Source organism: Schistocerca americana, chromosome 2, assembly GCF_021461395.2.
Source record: "Schistocerca americana isolate TAMUIC-IGC-003095 chromosome 2, iqSchAmer2.1, whole genome shotgun sequence".
Classification (NCBI taxonomy): Eukaryota; Metazoa; Arthropoda; class Insecta; order Orthoptera; family Acrididae; genus Schistocerca; species Schistocerca americana.
The window spans coordinates 507,034,755-507,058,612 of NC_060120.1; the positions used below are offsets into that span (position 1 = coordinate 507,034,755).

The window sequence follows — 23,858 nt, forward strand, 5'->3', positions numbered from 1 at the left end:
TCTCAACTTCGATAATTTCTGGAACGACTATTTCGTCATTTGATATAATCATTTTAATTGTAGACGTTAGAAACAAAAACAAAATGTAAAGAAAAAGTAACATTGTCGTGAATCTTCTTCATGACATAGAACAAGATAACTTAGTTTTATATGTACCCATAAAAAATTAATAATGTGTTAAATTTGAATCTTCAATTTGCTTTATGTGTTTCTGTAGCTAATATGTAATTAGGTAGTGCTGTTTTTCTCACCTTTATTACACATACCTTGCTTACATTCGAAAAACATCTACTGTTGTAATTGGCGTTTCACGCTAAATTAATATCCTAGAAGTGTTTTATTTCTACATCGCTCTTTTATTTTATTTTCTTCCATTTGTTCTGCACAGATTTAGAGGTATAACTAACTTCAGCTAATACCTTTTAGTTTTCTTATACAGAGATTGATGCTCTCATCCCTCCTGAAAACGTTCCCTGCGTAAGTAATAAAAGCTCCTTACAAAGCAAACATCCGTGTATTATGTTTCTCACATAATAAAATCACTGTAGGAGAGACTGATAAAAGAAAGGAGAACAAAGATAGTAATGTGCGAATTGATTTACACCTTACCACTAACTAGATGTTAGCTGAGAATATTTCGCTTCTGGTAGGGACAGAGTTACCATTCACTCGTATGGCAAGTGAACATATGTGAGTGAATTATTCTCGTTTCATTGCTCCCTCGATGTGGCCATGGATATTCTTTTGTAGAGCTGGTCTCACATTTTTGCATATATTTATTTATTTCATTTTCAGTAAGTAGTATCATTACTCTTGGACACTATGGCGACGGAATTATTTTCCCCTTTTGGCGATTTAAAATTTATTTATCAGCGAGTACAGCGCTTCAGTGTGTTCCCCACGTCATTCCCATACATTTTCACACAATATGGGCAACCAGATTACAAATGTAAATTGAAAATAACAGATTGTTAATTCGAACATTGGAAGTAAATCGTCATCAGTTCGCAACGTGTTAAATAGATACTGATGCAGTCTAAACAAAACGCAAGGAATAGTATGATACTGCGTTACAGTTGCGACTGCAAAGTACTTAACATTTCAAGTTAACAACAAGCAACAATGCTCACAAAAGCCGCAGCAAACCATCTTGAAAGCCATAAGATGTTGGTCTTGAAGTCGAAAATTTATGAGACCTTGGCCTGAAAAAACAAAGGAAAAATACATAAATTAAAATGAGGCATTTATATACATAATAATCAAAATTATGACATGAATCTGAAATATTACATGAAAAGGAAACTCTATTAACGTCAACAGTCGACGGTTTCGTTAGCGTATCTTGCATACCTGCCTATCGACGGACTGCGAATTTGTGTGATTGACTTATCTTTCGATGTAGTTCCGAAGTTTGAAAATGGCGAGCGAGTCTTATTCCCAGAGATCTATTGGCTTCTATCAGCTATTCGAGTAGAATAAAGACGTTTAGGAACACTACTGTAACTTGGCTGACAGGAAATTTGCGAGCAGAGGGAGCATGAATTAATCTAATCAATCTTGATGCAAAAATGAACTTGTCGGAGTGATGACATTTTGTAGAAGCTTTAGTCTCAGTAGTATGCGAATTGAGTTATCCAGCTGTATCCAGTTTCCATCACATAACCTTGTTCTCAACATCTTACACCTAATAATCTGACCAGAGACATAGTCTTGAAAAGTATCCCCAAAATTACGATACCACCAGCAGCTGCAGTGTCACTTTGTGAAAAACCTATGCGGAATGTCTCCGAACGTCCGTTAATAACTGGATGGGCCAAATTACATTATTAGTGAATAAAGTTATTATACAATAATTGGCACAGCTCTTTCTCTGACATTATGAGATGGCTAGAGAATAAGAGAGCTAATGCTCTTGATATCCTGGCACGAACTCTGAAGGAATCATTTGCGTAAATAAATTTCGCATATTTATATTATTAAGTTAGTAGGAACTACTTACGCCAGTGTGGATAGCAACCACGCCGTCATCCTCGCTGTAGGCGATGCTGATGTAGGCCGTACCATCGGAGTTAACAGTGATGGTTTTACCGGTACAGCTGCTCCCGCTCACGTTACCGGAGATGACGTCACAGTAAGTGCCAGCAGGAAGACCCGTCTGTGGATGTACTATGGCTGTAAATGTTTTCGGAACATCTACTTGTGAATGCAGAAAGATAGTAATCAGAATCTCACCTGAAGTGTCCGTTTGAGGTCAGAACTTGCCTCGTTGTTGAACGCCACAAAGCCAACGTTTCCCCTGGAGAAGGCAATCTGATAATTGCCATTGTCCCACCAGTTGGCCACAGCGCCAGCTGTGGGCATGAAGAATGCAGTGAGCATTCCATGCATACCATAGTGCAAGAATAAATACGTAGTACAATGCACCTCTGCGCCTCCCATTGGTAATAATGGACAAAAAGCCGAAGACATTTTTCTGAATTATTCAAATGAGAATTTGGCAATCACTGCTGAGCACTGTGACTCTGTTTCATTGATTCATATAGGTCACAGTTTGGGAGCTATTATACAAGTGTTAGTAGCGACTAAAACTAATGGATACTGATGCCCCATTATACAAGTGTTAGTAGTGACTAGAACTAATGGATACTGATGCCCCACACACTCACATCCGACAGCATTCCTGAATCCGACCATGTTGTAGATCTGTCTCCATCGATGCTCGCAAACCCATGGTCTAGCGCAGGAGTCATCCGCATTGATAGTAGGTGATATGATGGCCTGGTTGCTGTCCTGTGGTGGGCCATCGTCAGAGGTGCTGAATACGTAGCTAGACATCACTCGTGGAAATCCGTAAGGCCAAGCCAACATGAATGCGCTCGCCATCTGCAAACAAATTCAGTGGTTAACGACGAACACGTAAGGTATGCCCGAACTGAAAAAAAAAGTTAATCGTTTGGTTTTCGCAACAGCTGGACTGAAATAAACCGGTGTAAACTATGGGTCGTTTTCCAAGTACTTTATAGAAAATAAATCATTAAAGAACGCCTTGTGCAGTGCAGAAATATTAAATTACGCCTTACAAAGGCCGAAGACTCGCCATTTAGAGTATCGAAGTTTCCACCTCATCAAATGTTGGTAGAATTGACGTAGTGCCTTTACCAGTAAACTATGTTGTAAATGTGTTTTATATTCAAAGAAATGATATCGACAGCAACTAAGGAACATATACCAAATAAATTAATAAGAGACGACACTGATCCCTCTTGGTATTCAAAACAGGTCAGAACACTATTGCAGAAGCACCGCGGAAGCGTGAGAAATATGAAAGAACGCAATACCTACTAGATTGGCGAAATTTTACATAAATTCGAAATTTAGCGCGGAGTTCTATACGAGATGCTTTTAATAGATTCCACAGCGAAATTCTTCCTCAAACTCAAGCATAATGCCCAAAGAGATTCTGGTCGCATGTAAAATACACCAGTGGCAAGACGCAGTCAATACCTTCACAGTGCGGTAATAATGGTAATGTTACTGATGACAGTGCCACCAAAGAAGACGGAGTAAATATCCCAGAATTTGCATCGAGACCAACTGAAAACATCACTAACTTAAAACTAGATATTCTCGATGTAGTGAAGCAGTTTAAATCACTTAATAAACAGAAGGACTGCCGTCCTGGTTGTGCGCCTGACAGGTTTCTTTCAGAGTACAGACCCATTCGGTAACGTTGATTTGTTGTAGGATTTTGATAACTATACTGTGTTTTGAACATCATGATGGCCGGCCGGTGTGGCCGAGTGGTTCTAGGCGCTTCAGTCTGGAACCGCGCGACCGCTACGGTCACAGGTTCGAATCCTGCCTCGGGCATGGATGTGTGCGATGTCCTTAGTTAGGTTTAAGTAGTTCTAAGTTCTAGTCCCATAGTGCTCAGACCCATTTGAACCATTTGAATTTTTAGAGATGGGTATAAGTGATTTTAAAGGTTGGCTCCTACAGAGGCCCAAAATTAGTTTAGACTTGACGAACTGGAAAAAATATTACACTCCAGATTTTACATTTCTGTCTGTGATTTTTACTATTTTAGATAGGCATCACACTTTTAAAGTTGTATACACTGGTAGTTCCAAAGAATACCATATTTACTGGAGAGCTCCGTGTTATCCTGAATGCACTCTAGCAGATCAGGTGTCTCCAGGGTAAACAGTTTATCATTTTCTTCGATTCCCTTAATTCTCTAGAATCGCTGTACCAGGTGTATGCAGCTGAGAAAGTGGCCTAGCCAATACGGGACCAGCAGTAAATCATCCAACGGCGGAGAAGAAGGGATCATTCTGCTGGATATCGGGGCATGTGGGACTGTGGGGAAACGAACGAGCAGACTCAAGCTGTCAAGGACTGCTACAAGGAACACGACGTGACACAATGTGCTATTCCCCTTCAGGCTGTAATTTCACTGTTGCGTCGAAGATCCATGCAGTTTTGTGTGCGTGTGTCTGTCTGTGAGGGAGGTGGGGGTGGGGGAAGAGTGGCTGACCATGAGAGACAATAATCTGCGCTTAGTGACGCCAACAACCCGGCCAATCTGTTTCTTCTGCGCATCACTGAGAATGGATGAAGTGACCCTGACCTGCCTCCGAGCTCGACATTGTTCTCTGACACATGGTTTCCTACTTTGGCGAGAGGAGCTGCCAGTCTGTGACACTTGTGGTGTGCAAATCACTAAATGCCACACTTTAACAGAGTGCCGTTTACGGTGTGATGATAGCATGGAAGCGAATTTTGGCAGGGAACTCCCTCTGTTTCACATGACAAAGAGACGAAAGTGGTGAAGAATTTACAGTATCAAGTGTCTGGTCTCCACCCTAAGCATTTGTGCTGGAGATATTAGTGGCTGGCTGATCCTTTTAATTCCAGCAATGTTCGGGCCACAGCTATCTGCTGTACTATATTAATTGTTTTCCCTACTTTTTCCTCTAATGTACGTGATTACCGTAGTTACATGTTTTTCCTTTTAGTTACAGTTTTAATACACTCGTCCCATTTAATTTTAATACAAGTGCTAAAGATCGTGCTGTCGTGCGCGCACACTAATAATTTATCGTCATCATCATACGGTAAAATTTCTTCTCGTTACTGATTGTGACACATGTGCTACAACTGAAACTTGCTACTTACCAATGTGTTTAAGACATCCACTTGCTTTCTGAAGTTCAGGGGTTCGAATTAACCCGCCCCCCCCACCCCCCCCGGCATCCAAATTTGCATTTCTCGTAGTTTTCCTAAATCGCGTCTGGTAGCCTAATGGTAATATACAAGGCCGGATGGAATCCCAGTTCGGTTTTACAAACAGTACTCTACGGCATTGGCACTTCATCTAGCCTACATTTATCGTGAATCTCTCGCCCAGTACAAAGTCCTTAGCGAGTGGAAAACAATGTAGGCGACTCCAGTATACAAGAAGAGTCAAAGAACGGACAAGCAAAATCCCAGAATAATGTGTCTAGCATCGGTTTGCTGCAGAATCCTTGAACATATTTTCAGTTCGAATACAATAAACTTTTTGAAGCTGAGAAACCTATGTCCACGAATCATCTTGATTTTAGAAAGCGTCGCTCGTGCGAAACTCCGCTTGCCTTTATCTTACCTGGTATACTGCGGACTATGGGTGAGGGGTGACAGGCAGATTCCATATTTTTAGATTTCCAGAAAACATTTGACACGGTGACTCATTTCAGGCTGTTAATCAAGGCACAAGCATAACAAGTTCACTGATACGTGACTGGCCCGAAGATTTTTTAAGTAATGGAACCCAGCATCTTGTTCTCGACGGAGAGTGTTCTTCAGAAACAAGGGTACCATCAGGAGTGCCCCAGGGAAGTATGTTGATCTCTACATACATAAATGACTTGGCGGGCAGGGGTTTTAGTAGTCTGTGGTTGCTTTTGCTGATGATGCTGTGGAGTACGTGTCGAAGTTGAGTAACTATAGGAAGACACAAGACGACTTAAAAAAATTTCCAGTTGGTGTGGTGAGTGGCAGCTAGCTTTAAGTATGGAAAAATGTAGGTTAATGTGAATGAGTAGCAAGAACAAACCTGTAATGTTCGAATATAATATTACTGGTGTCCTACTGGACACAGACAAGTCTGTTAAGCATGCGGACGCAATGCTGCAAAGCGATATGAAATGGAACGAGAATGAGAGAAGTGTGGCAGGCTAGGCGAATGGTCAACTTCGGTTTATTGAGACAATTTTAAGAAAATGTGGTTCACTTATGAAGGAGATCCCATATAGAACGCTGGTACGACCTATTTTTGAGTACTGCTCGAGTGTTTGGATCCTTATCAGGTCAGATTGAAGGGGGACACGAAGCAATTCACAGGCGGGCTGCTAGATCTGTTACCGGTAGGTTCGAAAAACACGTAAGTGTTACGGAAATGATTCGCGGACTCAAATGTAAATCCCTGGAGGGAAGGCAGGTCCCTTTCGAGAAACACTATGGAGAAAATTTAGAGAACCGGCATTTGAAGCTGGCTATAGAACGATTCTACTGCCGCCAAAATCCATTGCGGGTAAGGACCAAGAGGATAAGATACAAAAAAATTGGGCTCGCACGGAGGAATACAGACAGTTGTTTTTCCCCCGCTTTATTTGCGAGTGGAACGGGAAATGAAACGACTGGTAATGGTACAGGATAACCTCCATCGAGCAGCTTTTGGAGTATCTATGTAGATGTAGAAAGGTTGGTGCGGTAACTCAAGAACAAAATTTGGATTTTCGGCAAGTTTGAACCCAAAGAGATAGGGACGTTAAAGAAAGGTCACATTTCAGATGCATTTGTAGTAAGTGGAATAATAATTCGCACTGAAGTTAGCGGTTTTTCGTAACCACACGATTACAGTTATTTAGTAAACAACTCATATATGAACTCATGTTTATCAGAATGATTTTGTGTCTCTCAGTTTTCGCTATTAGTCATGCTATTTCCTGTACATTCTGTTCAGATAAATTAAAATTAGTTCTATAGCACCTAATCCCCTCCGAAATGCATAACGTTTTGATCCTTTACACAATTCGACACCTTGTGTGCTATGATGTTGTTCTGAATTTGTAGCCTGTCAGCCGACATTCCGTTGTTGGTAACGCAGCATTATGTTGTAAGTAATCCCTCAGTGCATCCACACTGATGACCTTGCCATTAACATGATGTACACAGTATGACGCTATAAATCACCTTTAAAGCAGAATGAACCATGAGCACTTACTTTGTAGAGCTTCGGTGTCTGGAATGTGAGAACTTCGCCAGCGCCACCATGGCCCCTCTGATTATCATGGTTATCGATGAACACTAGAGCGTTGTTGCCATTCACCAGACCCCATGACTCACCTGCGAAACATTTCAAAATCGCTGCAGTCATTTTCTGCAGAAATCTAATGAAAGAAGTAGTTTCAACACAAAATTTTCAGAAGTGTTCAACGTAAAAATGTCACGTAGCAAACAATTTTGTCGTCTGTGGTATATAGAACGTGGCTATTATTATCACTGTTCAAATTAAGTTTAACAATCATACAACCAACACATCTCGCAACTAGAATCAACTCCTTTTGGCTTAAACATGCCTAACATATTTCGTAAAGAGCGAGGAAGAGGATATTTGTTTGTTAAATAATACATACAAACTGTACCTTAAGCTCATATTCTTACCGAAGTTGTACAAGTACTTCATCGGATTACTTCTGTTAAAGCAAGTTGCAAGTTCCGTTCCATACTTGAATTCGCAGACTCTTCCCAAGCCAACGTACTCAGCTTTCTTCACTCCTTCGTTACCTGTAAAGGTTGCGTAAAATGAGTATCACTGGAACAGGTATCATTTAAATATTAAGATATAAACAGGGATATACTCACCGTTCGCTGACGCCTTACCTGGATCAATTACTTCCTGATAGATGAATGGCCTCTTTCCACTCCCGAAATAATAACTGTTGAGGTCGTTAAGCGCGCCATAAATCAAAGCGAGATTGCTAGGCCACATGTGTTTTGCTGCATCGATTCTAAAAGAAGTAGTGGAAAGAGGTAAAGAAAGCAAATGCAATTATATACGGATGCGTAAGTAACTAATATTTTAATTTGAGCGTCATTTAGTCTGAACTTCATGATGTCAGGCAAGTTTAGATAGCTCCTGTATCAGTATTGTTAGTTATAAGCTAATAATTTCCCAGATTAATATGTATACAAAGGTGCAGATGCAACCAGGTGTGAAGAACATACTGTAGAGATGTGAGGTAGTATAAAGATGCTCACAGAAACGGTTGAGAACAACATATACACACATCAAAGTATGTTTTGCATCACCCCGGTTGCCAGAACTCCTGAAGATAGACGTTGACTTTGTATATTGTGTCACAAACAGTCCCTTAGACTGTTCAGAGATGTCACTAAACCCGCCCAAAGATGTAAAAAACCATGCATGAGCAGCGCCTATTAGATAGCTGGGGTCCGACAGCCGATCCGTTCCAGACATTCCACCAGAAAGGAGGCACACTGCTCGTGTTGTCTGTAGTTCAACCATGTCTAGACTGTCAATACCGCGGTTCGATCGCGTCCGCATTGTTACTTTGTACCAGGAAGGGCTCTCAACAAGGGAAAAGTGTTCAGGCGTCTCAGAGTGAACCAAAGCGATGTTGTTCGGACATAAAGGAGATACAGAGAAACAGGAACTGTCGATGACATGCCTCGCTCAGGCCGTCCAGGGGCTCCTACTGCTTTGGATGACCGCTACCTACGGATTAGGGCTCGGAGGAACCCTGACAGCAACGCCATCATGTTGAATAATACTTTTCGTGCATCCACAGGACGTCGTGTTAGGACTCAAACTGTGCGCAACAGGCTGCATGATGCGCAACTTTATTCCCAACATCCAAGGCGAGGTCGATCTTTGCATCCACGACACCATGCAGCATGGTACATATGAGCCCAACAACATGCTGAATGGACTGCTCAGGATTGGAATCAAGTTCTCTTCACCGATGTGTGTCGCATATGTCTTCAGCCTGACAATCGTCGCAGACGTGTTTGGAGGTAACCCGGTCAGGCAGAACGCCTTAGACACATTGTCCAGCGAATGCAGCAAGGTGGAGGTTCTCCGCTGTTTTGGGGTGGGATTATCTGAGGCCGACGTACGCCGCTGGTGGTCATGGAAAGCGCCGTAACGGCTGTACGACATGTGAATATCATCCTCCGACCGATAGTGCAACCATTTTGGCAGCATATTGACGAGGCATTCGTCTTCATGGACGACAATTCTCACCCCCATCGTGAACATCTTGTGAATGACTTCCTTCAGGATAATGACATCGCTCGACTAGAGTGGCCAGCATGTTCTCCAGACATGAACCCTATCGAACATGCCTGGGATAGATTGAAAAGGGCTGTTAATGGACGACGTGACCCACCGACCACTCTGAGGGACCTACGCCGAATCGCCGTTGAGTAGTGCCTTGATGAACTCGTGGATAGTATGCCACGACGAATACAGGCATGTATCAATGCAAGAGGACGTGCTACTGGGTATTAGAGGAACCGCTGTGTACAGCAATCTGGACGACCACCTCTGAAGGTCTCGCTATATGGTGGTACAACATGCAATGTGCGGTTTTCATGGGCAATAAAAAGGGGTAGAAGTAATGTTTGTGTTGATCTCTATACAAATTTTCTGTACATATTCTGGAACTGTCGGAACCAAGGTGATGCAAAACTTTTTTTAATTTGTGTTTAATGTACTAATATAATTTGTTTAATCAAAGAAACTGTTCTACGTATATCCACGTAGTTGCTTCAACATCTCAATGACAGTTCGACATTAATGGAACCTTTGATCGAAAATCGTTTCTCGCCACTTCGCATATTCAATCGCTTTCTCAAAGCACACTATATTGTGCTTAGCTTAACAACTATAACAGTAAGCAATTCCCAGGTGGGACATGCAGTGTGAACGTTATGAGGGAGAACATTTACTTTGACGACCTATCCCAAGCCAGAAATGACTGGTGTGTGCATGAATAGTTGTATCATAATTAGCTCCACAAATACGTTTCTTTTTTACAGTCTGTCCGAGTGGTTTGACACCTATACTCAGTACTTCGTCAGTGGTAGACGGCGATAAATGGAACCCCAGATTATTTCTCTCCGAATATGTGTGGCCTTCACCTCTCTACTTGTGTCACATGAATGTTTTTTATTGTTTCAGTGCTTCATGTCAGTAAGATATTGGCAACTTTTGCAGACACTCAGACTGTGGTATCTGCTACAAGCTAAGACCTATATCTTACAATGCAGGCTTTCACGACCGCTATTCCCGTCCTTATTAGATTCTGTTTTGTAGGCATTAGGCGTGGGCCAAGGTATTTTTATGTGTGTAACGTTCCATCTCCTAATGATAGAGTCCTCATCAGAGTCTGTAAAGACGCAGAAAGTTAATAAGTTCAGAGATTACTAAGCTAGGATGTACAAAAAGCACATACATAGCGTTACCAGAAAAGGAGAAGAGCTGAAACCGGGCGAGCTGCGGGCCTCACAGCTAAATAAAGCCAACAGCACCAGTCTTTTTCATAACTCGAGTCGGTGCCACGCCATGATCCTAGGCAGCACACTGATGACGTCACGAACCAACAATTGCATTGATACGTGCAAACAGTTTGGCTTGCTGAGATTATTTAAGTTTAAAACTGCCATCTCGTATGTATAGTCTCTAAAGATGTTTCCAGCATTAGCAGACGAAAATTTTGCGACAGAGATAGACCTTCAACACGGCCAAAAGCCTATAAAACGGAATTCACCAGTTACATGGATACGGATGTTTCCACGCGGTTCCGTAGAAACTGTTTTGTAATCCTTGACCGCTATGAAGGGATAAATCCTGCTGTCCTTTTTTTGCTACAAATATGAATATATTTCGTGACCATGACATCACCAACTGCTCACAGCATCTAAAGCCTACTTGTACTTACGAATACTTTTATGGTTCGTATTCAGTGTGATGCTCTTGTTTTAGTAGTGCTTGTATTCGTTAGCTATGATATCTGAGAAAAACCAGTTAGAATACATTTTGTTCTTCTACAGACACAGTTATAGTCCGCAACGTATGTTACGTTGTGACAATACAGCGTGTCCCCAGGAGGCATGGCCAATGTTCAGGGATAAAACAAGGACTATCACTCGAAGCAAAAATGTCTAAGTGCGATGTGCACTTCATCTTCGATACTGCAGAAGAGATCTCTTCTATTCCTTCCGAGATTTCTTTGGCGTTAGCGAAGATGAACACGTGCTCATAGCTCCTAGGGTATGCACTTCAGAGCGCATTTTTTCCTTGTTTTGGTCCACGATACCACCTCTCACAATGTGGAGTGCAGTAGAAGAGATTTTGTTACACAATACGGAAGATGAAGTGTCCATAGCTGTTGAGTTTCACATTTTAAAGCCCATTTGGACTTGACTTTTAGCTTAGAATGATCGTTTCTGTGATTTCCGTGAAAGTTGACCCTTCGTCTTGGGATACCCCGTATAGTTTGAGTTTTCGGCGCAACTAGTTACCGACGTACTTATCTGGTGTTCGTAAAGGAATTCTTAGGCAGTTTTATTCATTCAAGGCTAGGTGTAGCAACATATACGAAGAAAAAAACGAAAGTTTTTGTTAATAATTAATGTGTAATCGAAACGATGTAATTAGAGACAGAGATTGGACGAGGATGTTGCAGGAAATCGGGGAATCACCAGACATTCACATAAATGAAAATTCGAAATGAACATAGCCGCTTGGGGCGCATGAACTCCATTGTCCCTTGCGGCGATTCTATTGCATTTAACGACTGTGTCATGTCGGCTGGTAGAAATAGACGTTGATTTAGAGCATATACTATCTTTCAACACTTTAGGGAGACCTTCCCTCTTTCATCGGTATTGACAGGTATAGATAGCATCACAACGTACGAAAACCTTGCAATGACAAATAATACGACGAGGTGGGAAAAGACTTCTATTCTTAGAAATCTGAAAAGAAACAGTTGTCGAAAACTAGTGCTTTGTAGTTAAAGAAACTAGTAACACTATCACAAAAATTGAACGGAACTGTTGTTATGCTGCCAGAAGAATATTCCCATCGTTCCAGCAAAATGTATCCCGGCCATTCTGACCATAATGCTGTTTTGGAGTGATAATCCGCCTAATACAAGACAATGTTTTTTTAGTTGTCTTGCATAAAGCAGAATATCTCTCTAATTTTTCTCACCAAGTACGGAAAGAAAGAATGACATCAACATCCGAAAGACGATTATAGCGTCAGCTACTGTATAACCGGTAGACATTTTCCTGTACTTCGTGGAAATAGCTTTCCAGTGTTAGAAGTGCAGTCAGCAGACAGGCACGCGGCTACATTTTGGGCAAAGCGCTGTGCTCTAGAAACCTTGACTACTCCAAACGGGTCCATCCTGATGATTCCAGGAAAGCAAAATGCAAACACAATTGCTTGTACTCTAACTTAATAGAAAATCGTTTATTGACGTTACTACGTTTTTACCCAACACATACAGTGACAAAGGTTTGCCATGGAACATTCAGATCGATACCAGTGATGAAATTCTAAAGGAAAAGTAGTGGAAACTTCAAAACATTTAACAAGATGGTCTCCTAACATTTTAATGTACAAAAGCCATCGAGTATTGTCAAGGGTCACACTGACAACTCAGTAATCATTTGTTGTTATCTTTCACGGGTGGCATTCACAGCGTATTAAGGTTTATTTTGAACGGAAAATGGATTTCAATTGTCAAGCACGGCCTTTGTCGTTGACAAAGAGTAGTAATGTTAAACAATGATGCGCGAAGTGCCATGGAGCAATGAACATTTCTCGATGTGTGTGACCACGGTAAATCAAGTGTCAATAAGATGTTCCAAAGAGCAAACGCATATTTCCGAAGATGTCAGAAACACTTTAATTTTCGTAGGTTAATCCAGAAAGGAATCAAGTATTTAGTTGTTCCTCACGTACGCGACAATATGCCAGAGGAAGAAAAGGTATCAGAAAGCGTAACTGCCACCTACGACCGAAGGACACAAGAGTTTTGGCAATAGTATCTTCATAACCAAAGTTTTGTTGTTTTGGTACTGTCTTCGTTGACTGCATACCTTAGTTCCACATGAAGCTAAGAAGCAGCAATTTCTAACAGACGTCTACATCTGATCCGCAACCACTCACAAAAGATTTTGTTAATATTGTGTTGTGGTTTTACATCAAGTAGTTTCTAGTTTACGTCTTAGATACGGCATCTGACACTTTGACCCAAGTATGATCCACATCGGGTACTTTTGGGCCGATATAATTTACGAGTACTTAGTGTGTAGATAAAGCAAAATAGCACGTAGAAAGAAGTTACTGGTGGTATTAGTTATGTAATTACCTGAAACCTGCAACTCCAAAGCTGATAAGTTTGTTCATATACTCCGCAATTTTGCCACGCACATATTCGGACCCGTCATTGAGGTCATGGAGGCCCGACAACTCACAGTTTCGGACCTGAAATTACACACAAAACAGACCAAATTTAGCCGTCGAGAGTGCTACTGATGTTATTCTGGTGACATTCAACACTGAGAATGTAAGAAGAAATAAATCAAATCACTTTCCAAAATAATTACTAACTATGCTCGAAGTATGCATCTGTTCCGAAGGTACAGAATCTACATCACAACTACTTGACTTTCGGCTGCATATGTGTAATAAGCTGCTTACAACGTACACGGATGATAGCTCTATCACTATAGGACATTACTTCATTCTACGGAATGCAGATAGATTACTCGGATCTGAAGTACTTTGCTGCGTAACTTTTGTTGGAAACTGAACCATTGTCGAGATTGATTCAAAAATTAAACACTATTGAATGAGAGATTGTCGGTTTACCATACATCGTCTTACTGACTACCCGTTTGCTTAATGGATATGGGTAGTGAACAAAAAAAAAATAACTGAACAATTGGAAGATTCAAATGATGTGCTATAAATGTGACGATTTGATATTAAGAACTGCGACGTGTCATTTGTGTGGTAGTGATTTTGGGTAATAGGGTTTTTATATCTATCGTCGCGTGTTTTCATTACCTAGTTGTGTCTTCTGAACACCCAAATAAAACTGACACTCTGTATATCACCTGCACTTAAAGATAAAATGGAAGCATAAACTCAGGAACTGTAATGTTATCTGTCTGTAGGCAGTATTTGTCGGATGGTCTGTCTTCAACATAAACTATGTTGATGTTCATATATACGTTAAACGATAATGGAATCGTTTTCGGGACTCGAACGTCTATTATTAGATGAGAAGTGCCCATGATGGTGCGTATGTCATTGGATTGAATCGGCACTCCCTCCTGTTACAATTTCCTGATACTCCACACAGTATCCGCTACACTAGGCAAGCTGCAGTTACTGACCGACTATGGTACACCGCTGACGCGACACTCGAGAAGAAAAAGTAGTTTCTCTTCGCTTAATGTCTCGATATTCGTTCATTTGCCAACATGTCACCGAACAAGAAGAGACATAAAATTTGTATACTTGCATGTTACCAGTCACGCATAGTAGTTAAAAACATGGTAATTTACCCCCTTGGCTGGCAATAGTACTTGAAATATTCCATTTCTATACTCAGCAGCACATAGGAAAGCTATTAGTTCTACTCTTAGTAGTTCACAGAAATGAACACTTTGTAGTGAGAATTTGCGGGATTTTTCAGAGTCACTAAATGGCTATATGCATTATAAAAAGTTTAAATAGCATACAGCTATATAATTGCTATATATTCTTAGCGTTATTCAACTTTCGCTAACTGGGCATGTACTATAATAATAAACATTAGAAAAAGAAACGTTATTTGTGTTTCATTGCTTCGAGGAAAGACTGTTATACTTCAGTAATATTTTCTGTGGCGCTTTATTTGACATATTAAGGAAGGAAATTTCACTTTAAAAAAACTGTTGGATTTAAGTTTCAATGAGTGGGAACAAAATTTGGTGAAACTCGAATGACAACTCGTTTAACTGATTGGAAGCAGCAATAACAGTACACACAATCACCCCTTTTGTAGGTATGATGACTTATCACGAATCCTTGTGTTAACACTTTTGAAACATATTAGCTATAGTCCATTCTAGGGGCTGATGGGTGAATACAATTGCCGAAATGGCAGTTGGCAACGGGTTGAGGTGGGGTAGCAGGCTGGTCTAGGCCCAGAATTGTGCGGCTGTCAAAATTAATATTTTATTTTTTTCTCATGTATTAGCGCTACATTGGTGCGAGGTAACAAACACGTCCCTACTCCACAGAAAAAGGGCGAAATGGCTTGCGAGATTCCCACTAGCATCTGATCAGCTGGCTGCAACACGCTGTTGCCCAGCTTTTCTCATGCCTGTGCTCTGTGTGTGGCACGCGAACTAATTGCTTGAGTCACAGCACAACGTCAGCGGCGCACGAAGACTGTCGGCAATCTTGCTGTGGTAGTCAGCTGGTGGATGACCGCGTGCTGGGGCTGTTCGTGTCAAGTGCGGAGGCGCACCCACCACCGCTCGTCGGGTCTCACTGAAGACCAATCAACAGCATATCACACTTACAGGTCAAGTTTTCTCTACGTCTTTCAAGAAAACATATCAAACACATAGATATTGTTGAGGCCTCGGTTACCTTAGTACTCCATCCAACAATTGCTGAAACATCTTATGAGCATTCTTCAGTCTGGATGGCGTCTTACAGTACTGTTAAAGGGCCTGGGTAATGTGAATGCTGTCTTCGGTTGGTCCACCTCCATCTGATGGTATCCACTACTTAAATCCATGGGATAGAAATACTGGCACTGCTACAAGATATCGATTATATATGTGATTTTGGATATGGGGTGTGCATCTGTCACCTCTTTCTATTATTGTGGCGGTAGTCAGAAGAACCAATACTTCTTGGAACCATCTGTAGACTTCTTAGGCATAACCACCAATGGATTACTGCTCTCGTCTATTACCCTGGTAGCCTACTGGTGTTTGATAAACTTGTACATTAGTGCTGCATTGGTGTGATGTAGAGACCATCTATCGTGTCTATGGGAAAAGAGCCGGATTGCTGGCAAGATGTCATCTACCATCTGGCCAGCTGGCTGCAACATACAGCACCCAGGTTTGCTGATGATTGTGCTCAGTACATGGTACGTAACTCCATTGTGTGACCCACATCACAAACACTTGGCATCAGCAGTGCATCAAGACAGTAAGAAATCTTGCTGTGGTAGGTCAGTAGTGGATGGCAGCAACCTGGGGGCTGTAGATGCGTACCACAGACGTGTGCACACTTCAGTGACAGGAGACCGCTGCCGTGCATAGGATGTGACATGCTGCCTCTTGGGCAGGAGTCTGGCTGCTGCTGGGGTGGGCCCAGAAGGCACAAATTGCTGTGTCTCTAAGTCGGAATAGCAAACTTTGTGATAGAAGCCGGTACAAATTTGGAGACCAGAACTCATGGCTGCCGCTGGTAACTCCATGTGGTCCCCTTATGTGGCATAGCCACCACATCCTCATAGACTGCTGGGTTGCTAACTAAACTTCTACAAAAATAACAGCTATATATTCAAGAGAGCAGCTGACGTGTTATGGCAATGCGCCGCTTTACTCACGGTATTGGCAAGATAGCTGAAACCCACTGGTGGAGAAATTCCTTGCCTGTGCTGTTCATTACCACTCTGCTGGCATGTTTCACCGAGTTAGCCTTGCCTGTCTGGTAATAATCCGAGCACTCAGGTGCTGTAAGCTCTGTACCATCATTTTGAGAAAGACGTAGGTTACGCGATATTTCCATAATCAAACGTACAGTACATTATAAACTAACAACGAACTGACCATATCGTCATCTTTATGAAACAGATACAAACTTGGCTCACTATGCTGTAGCAGCAACAAACAGCCCAGACCAGTATTTCAACATGTGCAGCGAAATACTGTTCGAACAACTGATGAGATACAAATGTTTCCCAACAAATTTCTGATTTTTACTGTTGCATTATAGAACATTCACAAGTACCGGGTGGTTATAATGAAAGTGCAGCTACCCACGGGACTACCGTGCGGGCTGTAATTATCGTACGGCAACGGAAGATGGTAGATAACCTATTGCATTAATGTGGAACCATGTTACGGTCCGTAAAAGGTGGTTCCAAATTTGGCTACCAGGTTCCAATCTGGCACTGTACATTGTTTGCATGATTGTATGACATCCGTGCTGTCATTTTAAAAGCCATGACTTGAGTGAACAGTATGGCTAATGAGAAGACTAGGCACTATTATTGACAGTTTCACGTCAGTGGCAGCAGTTACAGTGCTGCGCTGAGAGAGTGTCACCGACTGAAAGGTCTGATGTCATTAAATGGCTTAAGGAAGACGATAATGAAATTTGATGACATGGGTGAGCTTGGTGTGGCATCTGGAAGAGGAAGGCGTCCTATGCCACTGGGAGTTAGTGATGAGGTCGCTGTTGCTATAACTGACCGTGGACGACGTGCCCTGGTTAGCGCTAATGCTCGTGCAGTGCCACGAGACTTGTCCATCCCATGGTCAACAGTACAGAAAACTTTACGGTCTGTTCCACATTGGTACCCGTACAAGATCAAGACGGTGCAGCAACTGAAACCTCATGATCCTCAGAACTTTCTGAATTTGCTCTTCGGTTTCTGGTACGGATGACATGCAGCCAGGCAATATGCTATGCAGTGACGAGGCATATTTTACAACACAGGGTGCAGTGAATACACAGTACTGCCGAATTTTGGGTACTGTTGAACCACGTATTGTGCACGAAGAGCCATTGCAATCGCTGTACGTGACTTTGTGGTGAGGGTTTAGAAGCACCTTTATTCTCAGTCCGTTCTTCTTTGAAAAGAATGCACACGGGACGTCCTTGAACACCATGTGATTCCTGCTTTGGAACAGCGCAACTGTGGAAACTACTGTTTTAAAGCAAGATGCAGCAACACCCCATGACGCTCGCCCAGTGAAAGATCTGGTTAATACAACCTTCCACTAACGTGTTATCTGCAGAGGTTTCCCAGATGCATGGCTCGCAAGTTCATCTGATCTGCATCCATGTGAGTTTTGGCTCTGGGGATATCTAAAGCAACGCCATTATATAGGAACACGTTGCTTGGAATCCACCGGAACTATTGCGACCAACTGTTGATGATGTTTTACAGATGCAGCATCTCGTCGACGTCTCCAGCGCTCATATTGAACATGTTGCGAAAGCGACGGTTGATAACGAAATAAACATTATGCCTTTCTCACTTGTTTGACCTTTTCTGCCCACGTCCCCTTCCTAAACCATTTCTTACGGAATAATTTCTATACGTGTTGCTTGCATTCACAGCGCCAGATTTGACGCTGGTGGCCAAAATTGGGACTAATTTTTGTCCCAGGTAAATGGATTCCACCTTAACGCGTTAGAATATCTACCAAGTTTCGCTACAGTACGATAATTTCAGGCCACAGTGAACCTCTGTGAATAGCTGCACTTTAATTGCAACCAGAACCTTCAACATTGCAGCGCGTCAGCAGCCGTTGGTTAATATATTAAAAAACTAGAAACCCGCCTCGACTGCAAAAAATGCACCTAGTGTTTACCTAGGTTTCGGCGTAGATAACTACACCTTCTTCAGAACAATAAAACCCACAAGTGCCTAAAAAGACCTTTGTCAATTATTAAAAGAAGCCGGTGTAAGGTGGAGGTTACACCATTAAGTTAAGTAACGGTTTTAGACTTTGTACATATGTACTGTTTGTGTTCCCCTTTTTTCGTTGATAAATGTATAGCCATGGTGTTCTTTTAATAATTAACAAAGGTCTTTTTAGGCACTTGTGGATTTTATTGTTCTGAAGAAGGTGTAGTTATCTACGCCGAAACCTAGGTAAACACTAGGTGCTGTTTTCGCAGTCGAGGCGGCTTTCTAGTTTTTTAATATATTAATTGCTACCACCCTGTACGATAGGCTGATTTGAGACAAAGAAATGTTTTAGGTTTCTTATATCGTACTAAAAGCTTAATTTTCATGCTCTTCAGAGATTCTGACGGTCGCTGCACCTCAGTGATCTCTAATTTCCGTCGTGAGCTGTCCAGACAATCTGATGGATTCATTTGGTACATTGAAAACAACAATAATATCCTAAGAACTATTGGTTTGTTATGTATGAAGCTGCTTAGTACTTACATTGCTAGCATTCTGGTAGTTGGTGATTTCGCAGGAAGGATAGTGGAAGTCATTCGGGCCGTATGGGACGTCAGGGTAGTAGAAACCACTCGGTTTGCTGCCTGCAACACCGCTCAGACCGTCCCAGGGCGCACTCATGTGGTTGATAACGGCGTCAGCGTAGATTCTGCAAGGTGCAAAACATTACCTACACAGAATCATCATTTGGTGTCTGTTGTGAAAAGATCTTACACTGATGGCCTTAGAGCTGTGTTAAAACGTTAGGCTCCGTGAAATCGAAATCAGCTGAGTCTAACTGCAAATACAGCATACAGTTTTAAAATTACTATGGATTCTCTAGTGTCGTACGTATCATTATTAACTATGTTTGCACACCCAGAATAAGCACAATATCTTATCCTGTTCTCCTTACGATTCGAGATCAAGCCTATGGAAAAGTGATCTACAAATACAAGTAGTAATGAGATGACAAATGTCTTGGGGAAAGTACTCCTTCTAGTCGAAACTGTTTTCCTCTACCCTTCTCGAAGTTCAAGAACACGAACTGGCGTTGACCTTAACCATTAACGGAAAATCTCTGGAAAAGTACGTTCTGTTTAGTTGTGCTGCTTGAAATTTTTGGCAGACCAAGATTAGTACAATAGCTTTAATGCATACCCAACTCTTTTGGCCGGATGAGCTAAATGAGCGAGCGGTTTTCGCTGCACATACTAATCTCTCACCTTTGTACGCAGACAATACAAATAATTGATTGCGTGAAAAACTGTTCCACTCTTACAGGAAAGCACAATCTGCCCACAAAGTATTAATAACACTGCTATACCACCTGCCGCTGTGCTCTCAAAGTCGTTCATTTGCTGGAATCATACGTTAACGTATTTGACGAACCTGTTCGTCTACGGTACAAATAATACCTTCTAGAGACCGGTAACGGATAATTGATCTTTGTTATGGCTCGGAAAGAAGCGCACTATCAGCTGTTCTTCGCCCTCATGGCTTGGGAAGTAATCAACATCTAATTTTATGTGGTGATACTGTTAAACTCGTTATGGTATCAAATTTCCAGTTATTTGTATGAAGCAATTTGTGCTCATTATTGGTGATCACTTTCGTCGTATCTTTCGTTTGCTCATAGTGAACTGTGTAGCATACCGGAAGAGGCCTACTAATTCGAGTAATATTACACTTCGCTACAAATTCGCAAATTGCATGTGCTTAATCATGAAGTATCCATTCTGTGTACCACTTGTGACTATACATCACACAGGTATTTCTCGGCTCAGTACTTTCACAAGAAATTCGACTGAAAGTACAGAATACTTCTGGCGTAGTCATATCATGTCTGAGATCCATTCAGTTATTTACGATACCTCTTCACACAGTTTCCTGTATCATTTTGCTAATTACACCACATAATTCGATTTCTAATTTCTGTTTCACCTACAGAAAGTTAATAGAGGATTGTTAAATTTATTCCATTTCACAATTTTTCATGCTCTATAGCAATTAGTACCGAAGATTTTGCTGTTTACTTACCGGACTCCAACATTGTTGCAACGTTTCACCATATCACCGAACTCTGCTTCGGATCCAGAACGGCTGACGAGCCTGTAAGACACGGGTTGATAGCGCTCCCACCACGGCCTGTTTTTGGTGGTAATAGCCATGCACTCATTAGGAGGAGAAACCTGTAGCGAAAAGCGGATGTAGATACAAGCAAGCAATTTTGTCACTCGTGCACATTGAAAAATATTGGCTTTTCAAAACGTAGATTAGTAATACCACATGTTTAAGTTAAGGAACAGACAAGCAACGATAGTTATTCAATGGGCTGATTCTCCCGGTACATGAAGTTTTGATACGAGAAGGAAGAAGCAGATCAGACGTTAAACGAAGATAATCTCTTAAAAGCATACTATTTACATAAACAAATACAGAAATATAAAGGTTCTCAGGTGTGTTTGGGCCCTCTGTTCTTTGAAATAAATTTAATTTTTTTTCACTAGCGAGGGAATTCATGGACGTAGAATTCCCAGTAAATGTAACGATCGTAATTGTTTCATCTGGAACATTACTTGGTATAATACTTCAAATTACACTCACTTTTACAATTAGAGTACCAGGTGTCATAAGTTGAAAATGTGGATAACTCCAGTAATTACAAAAACGAAGTTCCATATACTGTCCAACGATGAATATGGAGAATATCAGTACCAGTAACAGCTTGTTAAAGAGGGTAGAACTCTGTTTTAATCTGCAATTAAAGCTTAAAACGTAGCCCACGTCTGTGAACATCAACAAAGTGCTGGAAATGGAAACACTGTCTTAACTTACCAAGTCGTACCTGTTGTTAAATTCTTGTACATAAACAACATTCATGGTTTAAAATAAAGCAACCACTGTTTAGGATCTGTCATGTACGCTATGTATACCATATGCTAGTGAAATTTTATAGGTAATTTTAAACTGATTTGCCCCGATATGAGAAACTCGTTTAAGGATGTAACAGTGGCGATATCTATAGTTTTATTGGTATTCATAATTTAATGCAGCATGAAGCCTGTAGGAGCGGCGGTTCATCGTTTCAGGTAACGTATCCTCTCGATTGGATCCGCAAGCAGTCTTTACTGAATAACGGATTAACACATCAAGAATATTCATTGTACACTGTAAAAAGACGTCATTTTGATTCCCGTCGGATCACCCTATTCGTATGGAAATTAAAAACTACAGATAATCAAATCTAAATTTATTTTTCACACTGTCCAAATAATGAACGTGACTATTCTCGAGCTGTGACGAATGTCCCTCACTGCTTCGATACGGCCCTCGACGAATTCCTCTCTTGTGTCAGTCTCTTGATCTCAAATTAGTCTTGCATCCAATTTTCTTTATTATTTGTTGCATGTACACTCCTGGAAATTGAAATAAGAACACCGTGAATTCATTGTCCCAGGAAGGGGAAACTTTATTGACACATTCCTGGGGTCAGATACATCACATGATCACACTGACAGAACCACAGGCACATAGACACAGGCAACAGAGCATGCACAATGTCGGCACTAGTACAGTGTATATCCACCTTTCGCAGCAATGCAGGCTGCTATTCTCCCATGGAGACGATCGTAGAGATGCTGGATGTAGTCCTGTGGAACGGCTTGCCATGCCATTTCCACCTGGCGCCTCAGTTGGACCAGCGTTCGTGCTGGACGTGCAGACCGCGTGAGACGACGCTTCATCCAGTCCCAAACATGCTCAATGGGGGACAGATCCGGAGATCTTGCTGGCCAGGGTAGTTGACTTACACCTTCTAGAGCACGTTGGGTGGCACGGGATACATGCGGACGTGCATTGTCCTGTTGGAACAGCAAGTTCCCTTGCCGGTCTAGGAATGGTAGAACGATGGGTTCGATGACGGTTTGGATGTACCGTGCACTATTCAGTGTCCCCTCGACGATCACCAGTGGTGTACGGCCAGTGTAGGAGATCGCTCCCCACACCATGATGCCGGGTGTTGGCCCTGTGTGCCTCGGTCGTATGCAGTCCTGATTGTGGCGCTCACCTGCACGGCGCCAAACACGCATACGACCATCATTGGCACCAAGGCAGAAGCGACTCTCATCGCTGAAGACGACACGTCTCCATTCGTCCCTCCATTCACGCCTGTCGCGACACCACTGGAGGCGGGCTGCACGATGTTGGGGCGTGAGCGGAAGACGGCCTAACGGTGTGCGGGACCGTAGCCCAGCTTCATGGAGACGGTTGCGAATGGTCCTCGCCGATACCCCAGGAGCAACAGTGTCCCTAATTTGCTGGGAAGTGGCAGTGCGGTCCCCTACGGCACTGCGTAGGATCCTACGGTCTTGGCGTGCATCCGTGCGTCGTTGCGGTCCGGTCCCAGGTCGACGGGCACGTGCACCTTCCGCCGACCACTGGCGACAACATCGATGTACTGTGGAGACCTCACGCCCCACGTGTTGAGCAATTCGGCGGTACGTCCACCCGGCCTCCCGCATGCCCACTATACGCCCTCGCTCAAAGTCCGTCAACTGCACATACGGTTCACGTCCACGCTGTCGCGGCATGCTACCAGTGTTAAAGACTGCGATGGAGCTCCGTATGCCACGGCAAACTGGCTGACACTGGCGGCGGCGGTGCACAAATGCTGCGCAGCTAGCGCCATTCGACGGCCAACACCGCGGTTCCTGGTGTGTCCGCTGTGGCGTGCATGTGATCATTGCTTGTACAGCCCTCTCGCAGTGTCCGGAGCAAGTATGGTGGGTCTGACACACCGGTGTCAATGTGTTCTTTTTTCCATTTCCAGGAGTGTATTTCAGTCTCGGTCTTCCCGTACAGTGTTTACCCTCCACGGTTCCCTCTGGTACCATGGAAGGTTTTTCCTGATATCTTTAAAATGTCATTTCGTTCTTCCCCTTTTCCTTGTCAGTTTTTTCCGTATGTTACTTTCTTAGTTGATTCTGCAGAGATCCTCCTCATTCCTTACCTTACTAGCCCACCTAATTATCAACATTCAACATCCTTCTACTGCACAACATCGATTCTCTT

General features: G+C 42.3%; 1 protein-coding gene across 2 annotated transcripts in view; it reads right to left on the reverse strand.

The window, feature by feature from the left end:
• Nucleotides 1-845: 845 nt before the first annotated feature.
• The window catches only part of LOC124596544 (alpha-amylase 2-like), a 28,803-nt gene continuing 5,790 nt past the window's right edge, over nucleotides 846-23,858 (reverse strand). The window contains exons 2-11 of one of the 2 annotated variants that reach the window (XM_047135722.1): nucleotides 20,826-20,977; nucleotides 19,290-19,455; nucleotides 13,455-13,570; nucleotides 7,927-8,054; nucleotides 7,708-7,830; nucleotides 7,268-7,389; nucleotides 2,667-2,883; nucleotides 2,233-2,351; nucleotides 2,000-2,155; nucleotides 846-1,202 (exon numbers count right to left, since the gene is read on the reverse strand). In XM_047135722.1, coding sequence (XP_046991678.1) covers nucleotides 1,188-1,202; nucleotides 2,000-2,155; nucleotides 2,233-2,351; nucleotides 2,667-2,883; nucleotides 7,268-7,389; nucleotides 7,708-7,830; nucleotides 7,927-8,054; nucleotides 13,455-13,570; nucleotides 19,290-19,455; nucleotides 20,826-20,977 — 1,314 coding nt within the window. In that variant the 3' untranslated portion in view covers nucleotides 846-1,187. Of the gene's footprint in view, nucleotides 1,203-1,999; nucleotides 2,156-2,232; nucleotides 2,352-2,529; nucleotides 2,589-2,636; nucleotides 2,884-7,267; nucleotides 7,390-7,707; nucleotides 7,831-7,926; nucleotides 8,055-13,454; nucleotides 13,571-19,289; nucleotides 19,456-20,825; nucleotides 20,978-23,858 lie in introns of those variants that run through there. The other variant, XM_047135723.1, reaches the window with a different exon arrangement.